Source organism: Coenobita brevimanus, chromosome 39, assembly GCF_032717465.1.
Source record: "Coenobita brevimanus isolate Jiangsu-jjx chromosome 39, ASM3271746v2, whole genome shotgun sequence".
Classification (NCBI taxonomy): Eukaryota; Metazoa; Arthropoda; class Malacostraca; order Decapoda; family Coenobitidae; genus Coenobita; species Coenobita brevimanus.
The window spans coordinates 22,001,637-22,017,133 of NC_136992.1; the positions used below are offsets into that span (position 1 = coordinate 22,001,637).

General features: G+C 40.0%; 1 protein-coding gene across 1 annotated transcript in view; it reads right to left on the minus strand.

Annotated features, from left to right (window-relative positions):
- Positions 1 to 10,224: 10,224 nt before the first annotated feature.
- The window catches only part of LOC145396815 (heart- and neural crest derivatives-expressed protein 2-like), a 24,458-nt gene continuing 19,185 nt past the window's right edge, over positions 10,225 to 15,497 (minus strand). The window contains exon 2 of the mRNA XM_080270102.1: positions 10,225 to 10,428. Coding sequence (XP_080126228.1) covers positions 10,225 to 10,428 — 204 coding nt within the window. The remainder of the gene's footprint in view (positions 10,429 to 15,497) is intronic.

Here is a 15,497-nt window from a genome sequence, read left to right on the forward strand (position 1 = left end):
AATTTCATAAACTCATGAACGAATATATATATATATATATATATATATATATATATATATATATATATATATATATATATAAATATATATATATATATATATATATATATATATATATATATATATATATATATATATATATATATATATATACTGGGCTACAGTTGATTTTAAGTTGATAAATTTGTATGGCCCGCGAATGATGTTAAAAATATCCTAATGGCCCTTAATAGGAGAAAGGTTCCCCACCTCTGTTCTAAACCCGTAAATAATAGTCAGCCTAAATCTGATAAAAACTTTTTTAATTGACATTACTACTGTAACCTTTAGTTTTGACATATTGTTCTTAAAAAGTATTGGGTGACCCTCAACTCTTTCAGCAAGTTCGGTCCAAGTCAAATTAAAAATTATTTAGTTACTATTCTCTCACACTGACACTTACTGATCGAAGTTCAACCTTGCACTGTGCCTCTGACCTTTGAATGTTTTCAAACCGTGAATCACAGTAATTGGAGTTGACGATAAAATACGCCGAAGCCCGAAAAGTATCACATTCTCGAGTTAGGGTTGCGAGAAAGGGGTGTGTACAATGTAGGCTGCCACAGATTTATTTCATCTGTGCACGCGATAGCTAGGCGATTGCAATGTTTTGCTCGACGTGTGTCTCTGTGTAAGGAAAATAATCCTTTTTTTTTTTCTTTTCTATTTTTAGAGAATAGGTCAGTGGTCTAGGTTACATGGTAAAGCCAACCTAAACTGTTTTGAGCAGATATTGGCCAATCTTAGTGGAATGGGTCAGGGTCGGACAGAACCAGTCCGGCTGGATGGTGCAGTCTTTTCCACCTCCCCGGTTAGTCTTTGTTTGTCTGCCCCACAGCACCCACACTCGAGCCGATCAGCTGTCAAACTGTGATGCTTTCGTTTCTCAGTGCGGACTGGGAAACTGCCATTGTGTTTGATAATGAATTTAGAAAATATTCATTTTTAAAACTGGTTAGGAAAACATAACTGATAAAAATTTTATAGCCATGGCACTCGTTACATTACTGAAGGATTATTTGACAATGTGTCATGGAAGCTGAAGGTTGGTGATGTTGCACCTGATTCACTCAAGTGGTACATTCCATCACAGTGGTAGTTAAATTATTAAAGTATAAAGTAATGGAATGGTTTAGATATCTGTATAATCTTCCATAAAAATATCACTACTAGGTGTGCAGCATGTAATCTTGGCTTGTAACAAATGGCGTAATGTAATGAATGTGACACGGGTTGCCACAAGAAATCGCAGAACGTGAAAACTAGACGCAGGTCACAGCATCACTGGATGGCAAGGAAGGTGACTGGCCTGGGGGATGTTGACAGAAGATATGAAACCCTTCTAACCAAGACTCGGTCTATTGTACGAAGTTTCCGTGTTGTAAATTATGTCGTGATAATTTGGCTTAACTATATAGGTCCCAGTGCGACCTGTACATCTCAGGCTACGACTTATATATTTTTTACTCTGGTTGGCGCCAAACTATTTGTTCTGGTTAGCACCAGTGTTACTAGCCGGTGGGAAACTTTCCGAGATTGGAAGGTTAAGAAACTAAAAATTGTTCCTATTATGTTGATTAAATAGGTAAATACCTTCATAAGTCATTATAAAACACATAATTTCCTAATTCACAATAGCTGCGAGTATCACTGGCATGAACAACGCTGATGTTAACAAAAGGAGTGACAAGGTTATAGCTATCGGTGCTGCAACCTATACTGTCACTGTCCGTGGCAAAGACTTTCAGGTCGACCCTACACTACTCATCATGCGGGTAACATGTGTGATAAAGAACAGAACAGATATGGAGAATCACCTTAAACATGAGTTTAGTTTACAGCCACCAGCATTATTTGACAAGGGTACAATGCTCAAAAACAACAAAAGTGGTCGTGCCAAATCTCCACTAGTGCCAATATCCACTGAAGCTCATAAGAACCCATACTATGTGGTGGATGGAGGACATTTGCTGCACAATGTGACATGGCCTGTGGATTGCGCATATGGTGATGTGTGTGACAGCTATGTGATTCACGTCATCAATAACTGTGGTAAAGAATGCACTGTCTACTTTGATGGCTACACAAATCTTACCCTGTCAACCAAGATAGCTAAAGAGAACCGCCGCACTGATCCAAATGTCTCTGCAGACATAGTATTTGATTTCAACACATCAGTCACGGGCAATCAACGCTCCATTTTAGCAATGCGTAACAAATCACGGTTATTCAGTAGGCTGAAGAACCGGCTTACATCTGAAGACGTTGTTCGCTGTCAAAGTCAGGCTGAAGCTGGCTACTTAATATGCAGCACAGCATTGGCATTTGCTGGGAATATCGCACGACCTGTTGTATTTGTGGCAAAGGATAAAGATCTGCTTGTCATGATGGCTGATAGCGCCACGACAGACAATATCTCCATGCAGTATGCAAGAGACTTTGTTTATAGCATACACAACATCCAGCAGGCAATGCATCCACACACCCGACAACACATTTTGATAGCACACGATATCACCGGATGTGACGGTCTCTGCCTTATATGGCATTGACAGAATGAAGGCCATGACAGTCTTTGAAAAAAGAAGGCCATGACAGTCTTGGAAAGCAAGAATTGGAGGCCGTTGGGTGTGTTTAAGAGGAGCGATACCAACCATGTGGAAGTAGCCAGAGTGGGGGAAATATTCTTACTGAAGTTATATTATGCCAATCCGACATGTACAACACTTGATAAGCTGAAATGTGTGCAGTAAATGCAGAGGATGAACAAAGCATCCAGCAGCTTCCAACGTCAGAGCTTACCTCCCACATCCTCACTTGCAAAGTACCACTCATATCGAGCCTACTTCGCAGTTCAGGAGTGGTTGGGCAATGTTGAGGATCTACATGCTACTGATTGGGGTTAGGAGCTCCAATGTGGAATGCTCAATCCCATTTTAACTGACAAATCAGTAGCAACAGAGCATGTTCTTCTCATTGTGTCAGGTGGGTGTAGACAAATGTGTGGCATGAGATGCAAATGTCGGAAAGCAGGACTCTACACCTATGTGTTCCTCGTGTATTGGTCAATCTTGTGCTAATTCATGACCACCTGATGTAGAAGATACTGAGTCCCCGTGCTATGATTGTGACCATAACTAGTTACTATAGAAAAAAAAAATGTTTTATTTAGGAGTTGTTCAATAACTGCTGCTGGCAAAATTTAGTGCAGGTTGTTGACTTGAAATGTGTTGAATTTACCATTTTGTTTAATATAGTGCATTGCCTTGATCATATCTTGAACATGCGTCAATAAATCAATGAAATAATTATAAAAATTGTTTTCTTATACCCAAAAACCCTAAAAAGGAGATATTACATGACCATCTGTGATATCTGGTTCCAAAGTTTTATAAGCGTCCCATGGTATTGTCGGCCATCTTGGATTTTCGTCCCACACGGCTAGCTCATGTGGAATGTTTAGAATGTTTGTGGATTTCAGTTTAGCAGGCTTCCAAGTAGCTTTCCTGAGAAAAAAAAAAAATCAGCTTTCTCGATTTTTTCAGGTTCCCTTCGAGTATGGGCTAATGTTCCTGGCCTAGAATGCAATCCACGCATTATGCGAGGAGGAATACAAACTGAAATCCAAAACAATAGTCTGTAATAGTTAACGGTGTTTGGATGCTATTCAGTTTAAATAATCTTCGCTACAACTTTACAGTAGAGATTCATAGGGATTTAATGCCCGAGCTAGGCAACTATGGCCATATAGCCCCGCTAGGTTACAGGAGCGCGCTACCACTCGCGGCACGGCAGTCCCGGGCAAGGCTCGAACTCGCAATCCCCCGAATACGACTCCGATGCTCTACCACTGAGCCCCCGTGCCCCCGTAGAGATGCATAGCTGATATTTTAACATATCATCTCTTTGTCTGTAAGCCGTGAGAGGTGGCCACATATAAATTGCCTCCATTTTACCCTGTTCTCTGCCATTAGACTGCCCTATCTTCAACTCACATCCCCTCTCTCGTACTGTATATCTCTCCACCTCCTCCATCCATCTCATCCTGGGTCTCCCCTCCCCCTCCCTTCACCGGATTCACATACACTCCTCCAGTTAGTCTCTAATTCTCTATCCTCGCCACATAACCAGACCATCCAAGAGTATTTATCCAAATGTTTTCAGTCACATCTACTTGAGCACTACAATGCTCCTTCACTTAATACTCTCCTTTAATCTTTATTGTTTTTAGAAAATGTTGCCATTTCACACAGATCATTTCCTTGCTCCCCCAGGGCCAATATTTTTACCAATAGCAACCGATCTGATTACGAAGCCAGCAATGAATAAGTATGCTTACATAGATATATTACGTAAAAATCCTCCCCTGTTTGTTCCTCTGGCATTGTTTAGTCTTATATTCACATCGATTATCAAGGAGGTACTTGTAATGAGAATAATTTCCAGGGAGTCAGTCTGCATTATGTCGAAGTCTTCCCCGTGAATACAACTTTCAGCAGTTGAATTAGCAGACATTCCACTTGTACACCTGTGTCATTAGAGAGCTGGGAGAAACAAACCTTGCTTACGAGACTGCATGGCCCTGAAAGTCGATTTTGGGGTTATAAATTATATTTCTGGGAACAGACAACCGCTCTGACCGATGGAAAGGCATAAAGGATAATTAAACACACCTTCAGTAATAAAAAATTTAATTAAAAGATAAATGCACTTAATCTATTGAAAGACCAACTAAGGTGCTCTAGTACATGGTAGGGGGAGGAAAGGGAGAGGTGAAAGAGGATTTGACGAGGGAGAAAATGAGGAAACAAGGAAGAGCGAGGGAAGGGATGGGGAAGAGGCATGGGAGAATGGGAGAGGATGAGAGGGAAAGGAAGGAAAGGAGGGTTGAAGAAGGGTGAGAAGGGGAGGAAGAGGAAGGCGTAAAGGGAGGAAGAGAAGAAAGAGGAAGGGGTAAGGACAGGGAATCGGGGACAGAAAAGGGGAGGGAGGGAGGGGGTAGAAAAGAAGGGGAACGGAGGGGGTAAACGCTTCGAGGGAGAGGAAAGGATGAGGGCGTAAAAAAAAAAAAAAAAACGTTGAATGATTACAATAGCTAATCCTGGTGACGTGATGTCAAAGGTCATTGCCGAGGGTATTGGAGGGGAGGAGGGAAGAGGTGGAGGGAATGGAAAGACGGAAGTAGAAGGGGTAGTGGAAGAGAAGGGATGAAGGATATGGTAGAGGGGAAAAGAGAGAGGGAGCGTAAAGAGGGGAGATAGCGTGGGAAAGAAGGGAGGGGCTGGAAGAGGATGAAGCGGGTGAGAGGGAAAGGAGACAGATGTCAGGGGAAGAGAGGACGCGAATGAAAAATGAGAGTGATGGTAAAGCAGAGGATGAGTGAGAGAGAGGGTGATGAGAAGGGTGAGCGTGAAAGGCTGAGGAGAGAAGGAGAGGGTAGGAATAAACAGGGTTGAGAGGGAGATGTCTGACTGATCCTATGTCCATTTTCATGCACTCAACATAAATCCTTCATTCACGTCTTATTTCTCCATCTAATTACACCTCTTATTCACCACATCCACGTTTGGAGCCTCCGGTGGTCAGATCGGTAAAGCGTACGTTTACCACAACTACTGCCTTAGGCTCAGTCCGGACCAGAACCTGACAAGAAGGTGCTTATATGTCCCTTTACTCAGTCACTCATGTTCGCACCCTCTCTCACTCACGAACACAGCCACTCCTTTTCCACATTCACTTCTCATCTTGTACTTAGAAAATCTTCCACACAGTGCGAGAAGCACTGGGTTGGGCAAGTCTCTTCTCCAGTGACAGAAAACTGGTGCTCCTCAGCCCTACGGACTGTTGAAGACGCGTAAAACACAGCCTGACTGTGTATTGTAAAGCTGTTCATGAAAAGACAACCTCTAAAATACAAACATACATACACTGATACGGTATAAAGAATACATTCTCTCTCTCTCTCTCTCTCTCTCTCTCTCTCTCTCTCTCTCTCTCTCTCTCTCTCTCTCTCTCCTACACCCAATTTAAAGTAGCAGAATTTTTTTGGTATACATCCACACAGAGGACTTTGCCACCTATCCTAAGGCAGAACATAGGCCGTGGCCTGGATTCACAAACAACTTTATAATCATTTCACTCTCGTAACTGATTTTTTGTAAGAAACAATAAGAGACATGCAAAGATTCAGTTTTCTCGCTCCTCTCTCCTTCCTGCGCTGCAGTAATGCGTTTGATCATTTTTCTCCCGTAATTCCTCTCTCTCTCTCTCTCTCTCTCTCTCTCTCAGGAAGAACAAGAAATACTGGAAAATTCTGCATTCTCCTTGCTTTTCCAGCAACAATAAATCCCAGTCATGACAGGGCATTGATCTGATGGCTGCTTGTGGATCCAGGCCCAGACAACACAGATATTGCTATGTACAGATTGCCCTGTCAACTTTAACTTGGCCTGATATTGCCGTCGCCCATACTGAATACCAGACTGTAATGGAGAGTAACACTAAAATACCGTGTATTGTAATGGCGACCCCCGACAACAAAAAATTTTTTTTTTTCCTTGTTCGCTTCAGACGATTTTGCTCGTCTTAGGAAAGATATCTTGTACTGAAGGGGCGAATGAAGATAATCTAAACCCTTCAGTTTCCAAAGTCTCTCCCAGGCTGAACAAAGGCATCTTAATTTAACAAGATGAAATAAGAACATCATTGGAGTGTAGGGGTTACCACAATAATAGGGTACTAGTCACGAAGAAGTGATAGGGGTAGTGTATATATATATATATATATATATATATATATATATATATATATATATATATATATATATATATGTGTGTGTGTGTGTGTGTGTGTGTGTGTGTGTGTGTACATAACCATAGTATAACCGTACTCCGCCACTGAGCTACTGGGAATAGTGTGCAAACAGACGAAAATCTCCGCCAAGTTAAGGTGGACGAAATATAATGCTTAATCGTTACAAAATCATCGCCAGATGGTTTGTATTTTTTCGTCTTGCTATCTCCAGACGACTCTATTCAAAATAGGATGAACTTGGAGAACTGGAGGAGCTGAATACACACATCATGAACTCCTTTACTCTAATTATTCATTTTCCTGTCTTAATTTAGCTTCCTCCGCACTATTTAACTCAGATGAAATGTTTTTCCTACTGAAGAGGTTAATAGAGGCTGCATGCAACCCCTCGGATTACAAAAATGGTTCCTAATCACCTTAAATATACCGCGAATTAGGACGAACGAAATGAACAATACGTCACTGGCTTCGAGAAGTCACTCCCATCAGTACCAAGTGGCTCTTCTTTTGATAAATACTGTCATGGGGTAGCGGCAGGAATTAAAATATACAGTATATGACCAACTCGGACTGAAATACGAGCAGTTGACTCTTCGATCCAGTGACGTCGGTTACGTTTATTCATTCGCTACAACAGCTTATGATTAATGTATTGCATTGTCGGGATTAATCAAACGATGTAAGTAATCTTTCCAGTAGGAAACAACTCTCCTGAGTTAGATAAAACCGTCTGAAGGTAACAACAATAAAGTCGACAGTCATCTAAGTGAAATGCTTCAATTATGAATCAATAGACCCCTGCAGCTAGCCATGCAGGTTCTGCCACTCCCAGTGACTCGTTCCAGTGCTGCGTGGCTCGATGGCCAGCTCAGGCTGTCGTTATCCTTGCCACATAGCCTTCTGGCTGCCTTACGTTTATTTCCTTCAACATCAGGCGATTTTACCATGCTCAAGAGATACACCAGCTTACGACTGCGAGTGTACTCAAGGTATGAAAATGAAACTTCACTGCAGGCAAAGTGTTAAGCACTAAAGTATCTTATTGTAAAGACTCAAGTTCAGCAAACTGGCGATAATAATTTTCGTCGACTAAGCATTACAAAATCGATTTTTTTCCCACATTGTATCTATAAGATGAGACATAACAGTATTCACAACAAGTCTGCTAATCTAAAGAAAGCCGACCTAATCTCCCAAAACATATATACGTAACAGGACCCGAATTCGCAAACAAACTTGCCATCAATTCTCTGTAGCAACGTATATCTGTTTTCCCAAGAAGAACAAGAAGACGAGAATGCAGACTCATTCCTTGTCCATTTTTCTTCAGGCAATAACATTTTCCATTTGCGACAGACAACTGATCACAAGTTTGTAAGTGAATCCGCCTCCAGTGCTGCGACCTTCCCAATATATATACATATATATTCATAAAATTTAAATCTATATTCAGATTAAGTAAAATTTAAGTTACAGAGAAATAGACATTTGGGATTATTTACAAATATCTGACATGGGGATATGGAAATATTAAGTGCGAGATAATAAGAATAAAAACGACATAATTGTATGATAGTGGTAGAAAGGAGAGAGAGAGAGAGAGAGAGAGAGAGAGAGAGAACCGAAGAAAGAAAGAGATGCTCACATTTATACAATATAATAAAGCCCCTAAAAGTATTTAGATTATTTGGACTTCCTCTTGGGCTTGAAACACTTCTTTTTTTCCAGATTCTTTTCCCACTTCGTTGTAAATCTTGTAACATATTTTAGTATCTTTTAAAGTCTCGACCTTTTTCGTCAATCTCTTTCGTCAATCTCTTTATTTTTTCTTAATTATATACTTGTAGAATCCTGGAAGTATTCTGTGTGTTTTATTTTCTTACAGAATCATTTGTCATCACATATTTCTTTATCTTTCCCTGTATCTCTTTCGTAATCTACTTTTTCAGACCAAAATGATTTGCACCTTTTTTTTTTCTAGCATTCAGTCAATATACTGAGCTGTATTACACACACACACACACACACACACACACACACACACACACACACACACACACACACAAACACACACACACGTGTGTGTGTGTAGAAACCTCACTTCGTAGTGAAGAAATGTATGCAAGCTGACCACAGGAGAAACTAGAAAGCGCTCAGAGTCCTAATACCTCCGCCAACGCCATTGCCATTAAAAAGGATGAGGATCCGGATCCGTGGATATACTGTTGGACCCGGATCCGGATTCGGATCAACCCCAAAATTCAATTAATTCTTTCTTGGTGCATGGCCCACCTTCCCACAAAATTTCACTGAATTTCATTGAGGACTTTTGCAGATATTGTGCGGGATACTCTGGATCCGGATCCGGATCTCCCCCAAATCTTAATTATTTCTTCCTTGGCCCATGGCCCACCGTTCCGCAACATTTTATCAAATATGCCCATTACTCTTTGAATAATCTCGGATCATGATCCGTGGATATAGGATCCGGATCAAGATCCAGATCCGCCCGAAAATTTTCTTAGTCCTCTCTTGGTCTAAGGCGCACCTTTCCACAAAATTTCACTGAAATTCATTGAGAACTTTTGGAGATATTGTGCGGGATACTCCGGATCCGGATCCAGCCCAATATTTAATCATTTCTTCCTTGGCCTATGGCCCACCCGTCCACAAAACGTCATCAAAATCCGTTCATAACTTTTTGAGTAATCCTGCTAACAGACAGACAGACAGGCAAACAAACCAACGCGGGGTAAAACATAACCTCCTTGGCGAAGGTAATGAAAACAGAGTATGTACTTTCATATACTACGTCTTCAGACTGTTTCTCTTGAGATGTAATATTCGAAAGTACTTACTGTCTCTGTTTTTATTTCTTTTGTGATCAGTTTCCATCTCTCTCTCTCTCTCTCTCTCTCTCTCTCTCTCTCTCTCTCTCTCTGCACGATTTCCAGTACTTGCTGCTCCTCGCTTCATACTTGTCCTATCTTCTTGCGTGTGTTCAACACTTGCTTACCAATGCTGGAGTCCCGTAATTGCTTGTCAGTGATTGCAAGTGTTTGCTTCTCAGTACTTGCCCTCCAGACTGGCTTGCAAGTACTTACTTATCATTGCCTGCTTTCCGGTACTTGCTTGTCATTGCTTGCCTTTCATATTTGCTTGCCAGGGCACGTTTGTCATGTATTTCCTTCCATTCTTTCTTCCTATGGTTGCTTTCCTTTCATATTTCCTTACCAATTCTTTCTTTCCTTCAATACGCGCTTGCCAATACTCGTTTGCCTAACATACGTCCTTGCCAGTGCTCACCTCTCTTCAATAACTGCTTGCCTGTGCATGCTTTCCTTTTTTCACTTACTCGCCATTACTTCCTTGTCAATGCTTGAGTTCCTGAGCCCACACAGCTTCTGGCCACCCTGTCCTCCCCTTCCGCTTTTCCTCAGGGGGAGGGGCGGCAGGAGGAGCAGGTGTGGGGGGCAAGGGAGCAGTTGGAGGGGGCTGAGGGGGTGGTGGGACATTACCTCCAGTACTTCCCCCGCTAGACGGTACATTAGATTCTGTGTCCATGTCGCTATCCTCCTGAAAAAAAAAAACAAAGGTATATCAGTAACACACTGATGGGTAGGACGTAAACTTAATCAGTCACCAAGCCATACCCTCCCGGTCATAAAATTATGAAAAAAAAAAAAAAAAAAAAAAAAAAAGCTGCAGAGACCCTTCTTGGTTAACTAAATGTTTTTCATATATATATATATATATATGTGTGTGTGTGTGTGTGTGTGTGTGTGTGTGTGTGTGTGTATTTTCACGAATGTGCATAAATCTCCAACACGCCCTGTGGTTTGACTAAGTATACCTTTCTGTGCATTGTAGAGAAACTTTGTGTTATATGACATTGATTCCTTCTCCAGAAAAATAAAAATCAGCTGGAAAGTCAACTGACTCAAGAGAGAGAAATGGATTACCTTGTCAGAGGAACAGGTTGTGACAGCTGTGCTCTTGCTCTGGTTAAAAATAAGAGACTTGCGTATATTTTGATGGAAAAAGGATTCGGTAGGTAATGATAAAGAAGACTAACCTTAAATACTCAGGCATATTATCATTCTAACATCCAGTGGTCATACGAGAGTAGGCTACCAAGTTTGGGACATGGGATATTCGTCTAGATCTCAGACAATATTGTCCCACTGCATAATTGACATCTTCACATGACGACATAAATGTATGAGGCAAAATGAGAGTGATGGAAGAAAGACAATAACAATCAAAGCGGCGATATTCTGGCCAGTGAATTCAAGGGATCTGTGCCAATTTGTATGCATTTCCTTACTTCACGACAGATTGTAAAAGTTTCATTGGATCATTAACATTATCATGAGGGTGCTTGGGTTCGTGACCCAGTCAGTAGAGAGGTAGTCTGCAGTATTAATGGACTCAGATTCTAATTCTGGCTGGGGCAGGAAACAGTTTAAGGATTTGAATTTCCTTAAACCACACTTTACCGATCTACCAAAAGACCCACTCACATGTCGTAAAAACACCCCCCACCCCCAGTACCAATACTCCAGTCCTATATGAGACAGCCCTAGCGAGTATTTAATATCGGCGGTGTGTGATAGCGCCGAAGTGATGGTATGGAGGTGCATGGTACGTAGGAGGACTGCTGGGCTCCGAGAATGGGCTGTAAACCTTGTGCCGGAAGTCTTACACATTAAATTAGCAAGCACTCAGACAGCGCATACCTCAGGCAATGTCATTGCCATTAAAAAGTATCCGGATCCGTGCATATAGGATCCGCATCGGATCCGTCCCAAAATCTAATCAATTCTTTTTTCCTCCATGGCCCGCGTTTCCACAAAATTTCATCGAAATTCATGGAGAACTTTTTGAGATATTGTGCGGGATAATCCGGATCCGGATCCGTCCCCAAATTTAAAAATTTCTTCCTTGGCCCATGGCCCACCATTCCACAAAATTTCATCGAAATCCGTTTATAACTTTTTGAATAAAGTTGCTAACAGACAGAAAAACAAGCAGAAAAACAGTCAAACAAACAAAGAAACCATCGCCGGCAAAAACGTAATCTTTTGCAGAGGTAAAAAAAAAAAAAAAAAGTGACCCAATAAAAATGTCGACAGGAGAAGTACGCTTGTAAATCAGTGCCCGGCCACCAGTGGTTTAATGTAATGGAATTATTAGTAGGGAATAATAACAGTATACTGGTAACACTCTGGCTAATGTTCCTCACTGTCAGCTGAGCTATATCATCTGCTATTAGTTCCAATGGAATATTAGAGATTTATTAATTGTAAGAAGGATAACAGTAAATTATCAAGAACTCGGCTCCTACTGTTTGACACATTCTTGGCAGAATAAAATCGTCTTCTTGTAGCTATAGTGCAATACTGGAGTAGTTACGACCATGAGAGATAAGTCTTAATATGACAATCATGTTACCGGTACGATGAATTATTAAATAGTAGATTATTAACCCATTGACAGAAAATAATAACAGTTTGGATTACTAATACGGTGGTAATATCATTTCCGATTAACAGTAGATAATAATAACGTGCCATCAGCCACAAATAACAACACTATGTTACTAATACGACGATAATTTTAGTGTACAATTATACAAGAGTAAATCATAAATACTGCAACAGTATCAAAGGGATGTTTCATAACAGCGAAGTAGCAATAATGTGATAATGTGAATCACTAATTCAGCAAGTATCACTTGATATTAACTAACATCGATTAATACAACCATACAGTAATGTTAATGCAAAACTACAAAGCGCTCAGAGAGCACTTACCTCCGCCAATGCCATTGCCATTAAAAAAGATCCCGATCCGGATCCGTGAATATAGGATTCGGATCCGCCCCAAAATTTAGTCAATTCTTTCTTTTGTCCATGGCTCACCTTTCCACAAAATTTCACTGAAATTCACAGAGAACTTTTGGAAATATTGTGCTGGATACTCCGGATTAGGATCCGGATCCTGCCCAAAATTTAATCATTTATTGCTTGGCCCATGGCCCACACTTCCACAAAATTTCATCAAAATCCGTCCATAACTTTTTGAGTAACCCTGCTAACAGACAGACAAACAGACAAACAGACAAGCACACAATCGCGGGGTAAACCATAACCTTCTTGGCGGAGGTAATATAAGAGTATTTTACAAATACAATAAAAATATCATTTATATATAATATATGAATACTTTCTTAATGCAACGTTAATAATTCCATAAATAATAACAAAATTATTATGGTACTAATATGATGATATTAAGTAGAAATAGCGATTTGGAGTAAATTACTAACATGGCGTTAAAAAATTATATTGAGATGATAAGAAGTATATTATTTATTTGGTTTTATTATTATTGTGAAAAAGTAAATTATTTGAATATGAAGCAAACATACTGTCAAATAACAACTGTAGATTATTAGTACATTCGTGATAGACAAGCGACTAATTATTACAGCAATGATATTAGTATATGAGTACGGCTACAGTAGCACTGAGAAATACCAGCACAGTAGATTATTTGTACATCGATAATATTTGTTCGAAATAACACCATCTGTAGATAAAAACAACAAAGCTAATTATTCACATGGCAATAATGTTGCGTGAAACGATAAGTTAGATCATTACTACAGTGGCAGGAACTAATAACAGTGGAATGTCGGCAGCCCAGTAATTTTAGTGAGAATTATAGGAGTTAATGTGGAAAATAATAAGTAAGAAATGACAGCAGATTATTTCCCCTTTCATTGTCTAAGTATCTCTAGTACTCCACTCAGGCTAACTCCAGATGGTATGTTGTGCTAAGAGTGAGTGACAGAAGTACAGGAGTTAATACTGGCAACATTAACCCTTCTATTGACGGAACAACTCTAGCGGTCTCTCCAGCCAAAGGTTGGCGATTATTAAGTTAAGTGTGAGTCATAGGAGCTGTCACTAACTCTCTCTTGGTCGGAACAACTCTGGCCTTCTACTGCTCCCAGCGCGGGATGATTTTATTCAACAGAGAGCAAGTATACTGTAGCAAACGAAGGTGTTAATACTGGCACTGATATCAATACTACTTCCATGTTCAGTAACACTATACTCTGTTCACTTTAACCTGCTCTAAAATTGCCATCTCTTCATCTTGAATACTGAACTGTAACAAGAAATTAACACAAGAATATGGTACTAGTCACACAGAAGTGCTATGAAAAGGATGTACAACCGTAGCACTGTCTTTTTCTGCCACTGAGTTACGTGAAATAAGCTGTAAAAAGACAAAAATCTGGGTCAGTTTAAAGTGAATAGAGTATATTATTCTGTTCCAGCTCACACTAAATTATTTCATTCAGCTGAGAGGTTGTCATAGGTACCTGAGGGAGTTATTATCGGATATTACTCCATTTTGGTTCTAGTAAGACCGAGGTTACGTTATGGTAATCTCCTAGCCAGTTTCACTTCTTTTATCTGTGGCTGTTATTTAGTTTTCTCACTCCTATCTTGCTTCTTCTGTAAAACAAAATCTCGGTGACGTGAAGACACTTATCATGTCTTTCTTTTATTTATTTAAGGGTTTATCTTTTTATTATTTAATTTATTTACTTATTTTTCATCTTTATTTTGCACGAAAGAGAGGAAAAGTGTGGAATCACCATGTCTCTTATTGTTCCTGGAGAGAGAGAGAGAGAGAGAGAGAGAGAATCTAAATTATCACGAGCCTTTTTATATGTTATTCCGGGTAGGACGATCCTTACCCTAGCCACTTAAAAAAATAAACTTATACGAGGAAAATAATTATGAGCTTTTTTTTTTTTTACTTGTACAGAAAGGACAAGGACAGGGTAAAATCTTCCCATACCTCTTGTCCTTCCTGCAAATACAAGAGGAAAATTATCATGAGTTGCATGTTATTGATCCGGGAAGGACAAGGAAATGATTATACAGTAAGTGCAAAAATTCCCACGGTCTCTTGTCCTTTCTACAAAAATAAGGAGTATCAGTAATGAGGGGAAATCTTTTAAAAGCTTCTTCATAGTTTTCGAGGAAGGACAAGAGGAATACGTGGAATCTCCCCAAGTCTGTTGTCCTTCCTGCAACGACGAATCTTACTTTCAAAATGGAATTGGTTGTAACTTTGTTAATAAATATAACCTTTCCCTATGCTATCCTTTGTTGTTTTCTTCTTTTTACTATTAGCTACCAGATTATTTTATTCAACAGAGGAACGCCCCATGACAATGACAGTGGGCGTAGACTGTATGCATCTCCTTCACTTCCAAGAGTCGATGAAATTAAAAAAATTACCGAGAAAACAAGAATAAAAAGAATGACAACAACTAAACTGATGCGATGAACCCCTTCAGCGCGAGGACTTTTTTTTTTTTTTTTTTTTTTTTTTATAACCACCGACGGCCGACTAGGCTATATTTAGTCAAGGAGAGACTTTTTGCAGTGAAAGCGATAACCCCTGCAGCCAGAGGACGTCTTATGTCATTTTTGCCGCAACCAGGTGTTTCTGTTCTGCTCAGGAGAGACGTCTGGAAGAGAAAACTTTATAATCAGTGTTCATAAACCGCTGTAGTGCTATGACTTGTGTTTTATGACTGCTATTGTCAGACGTTT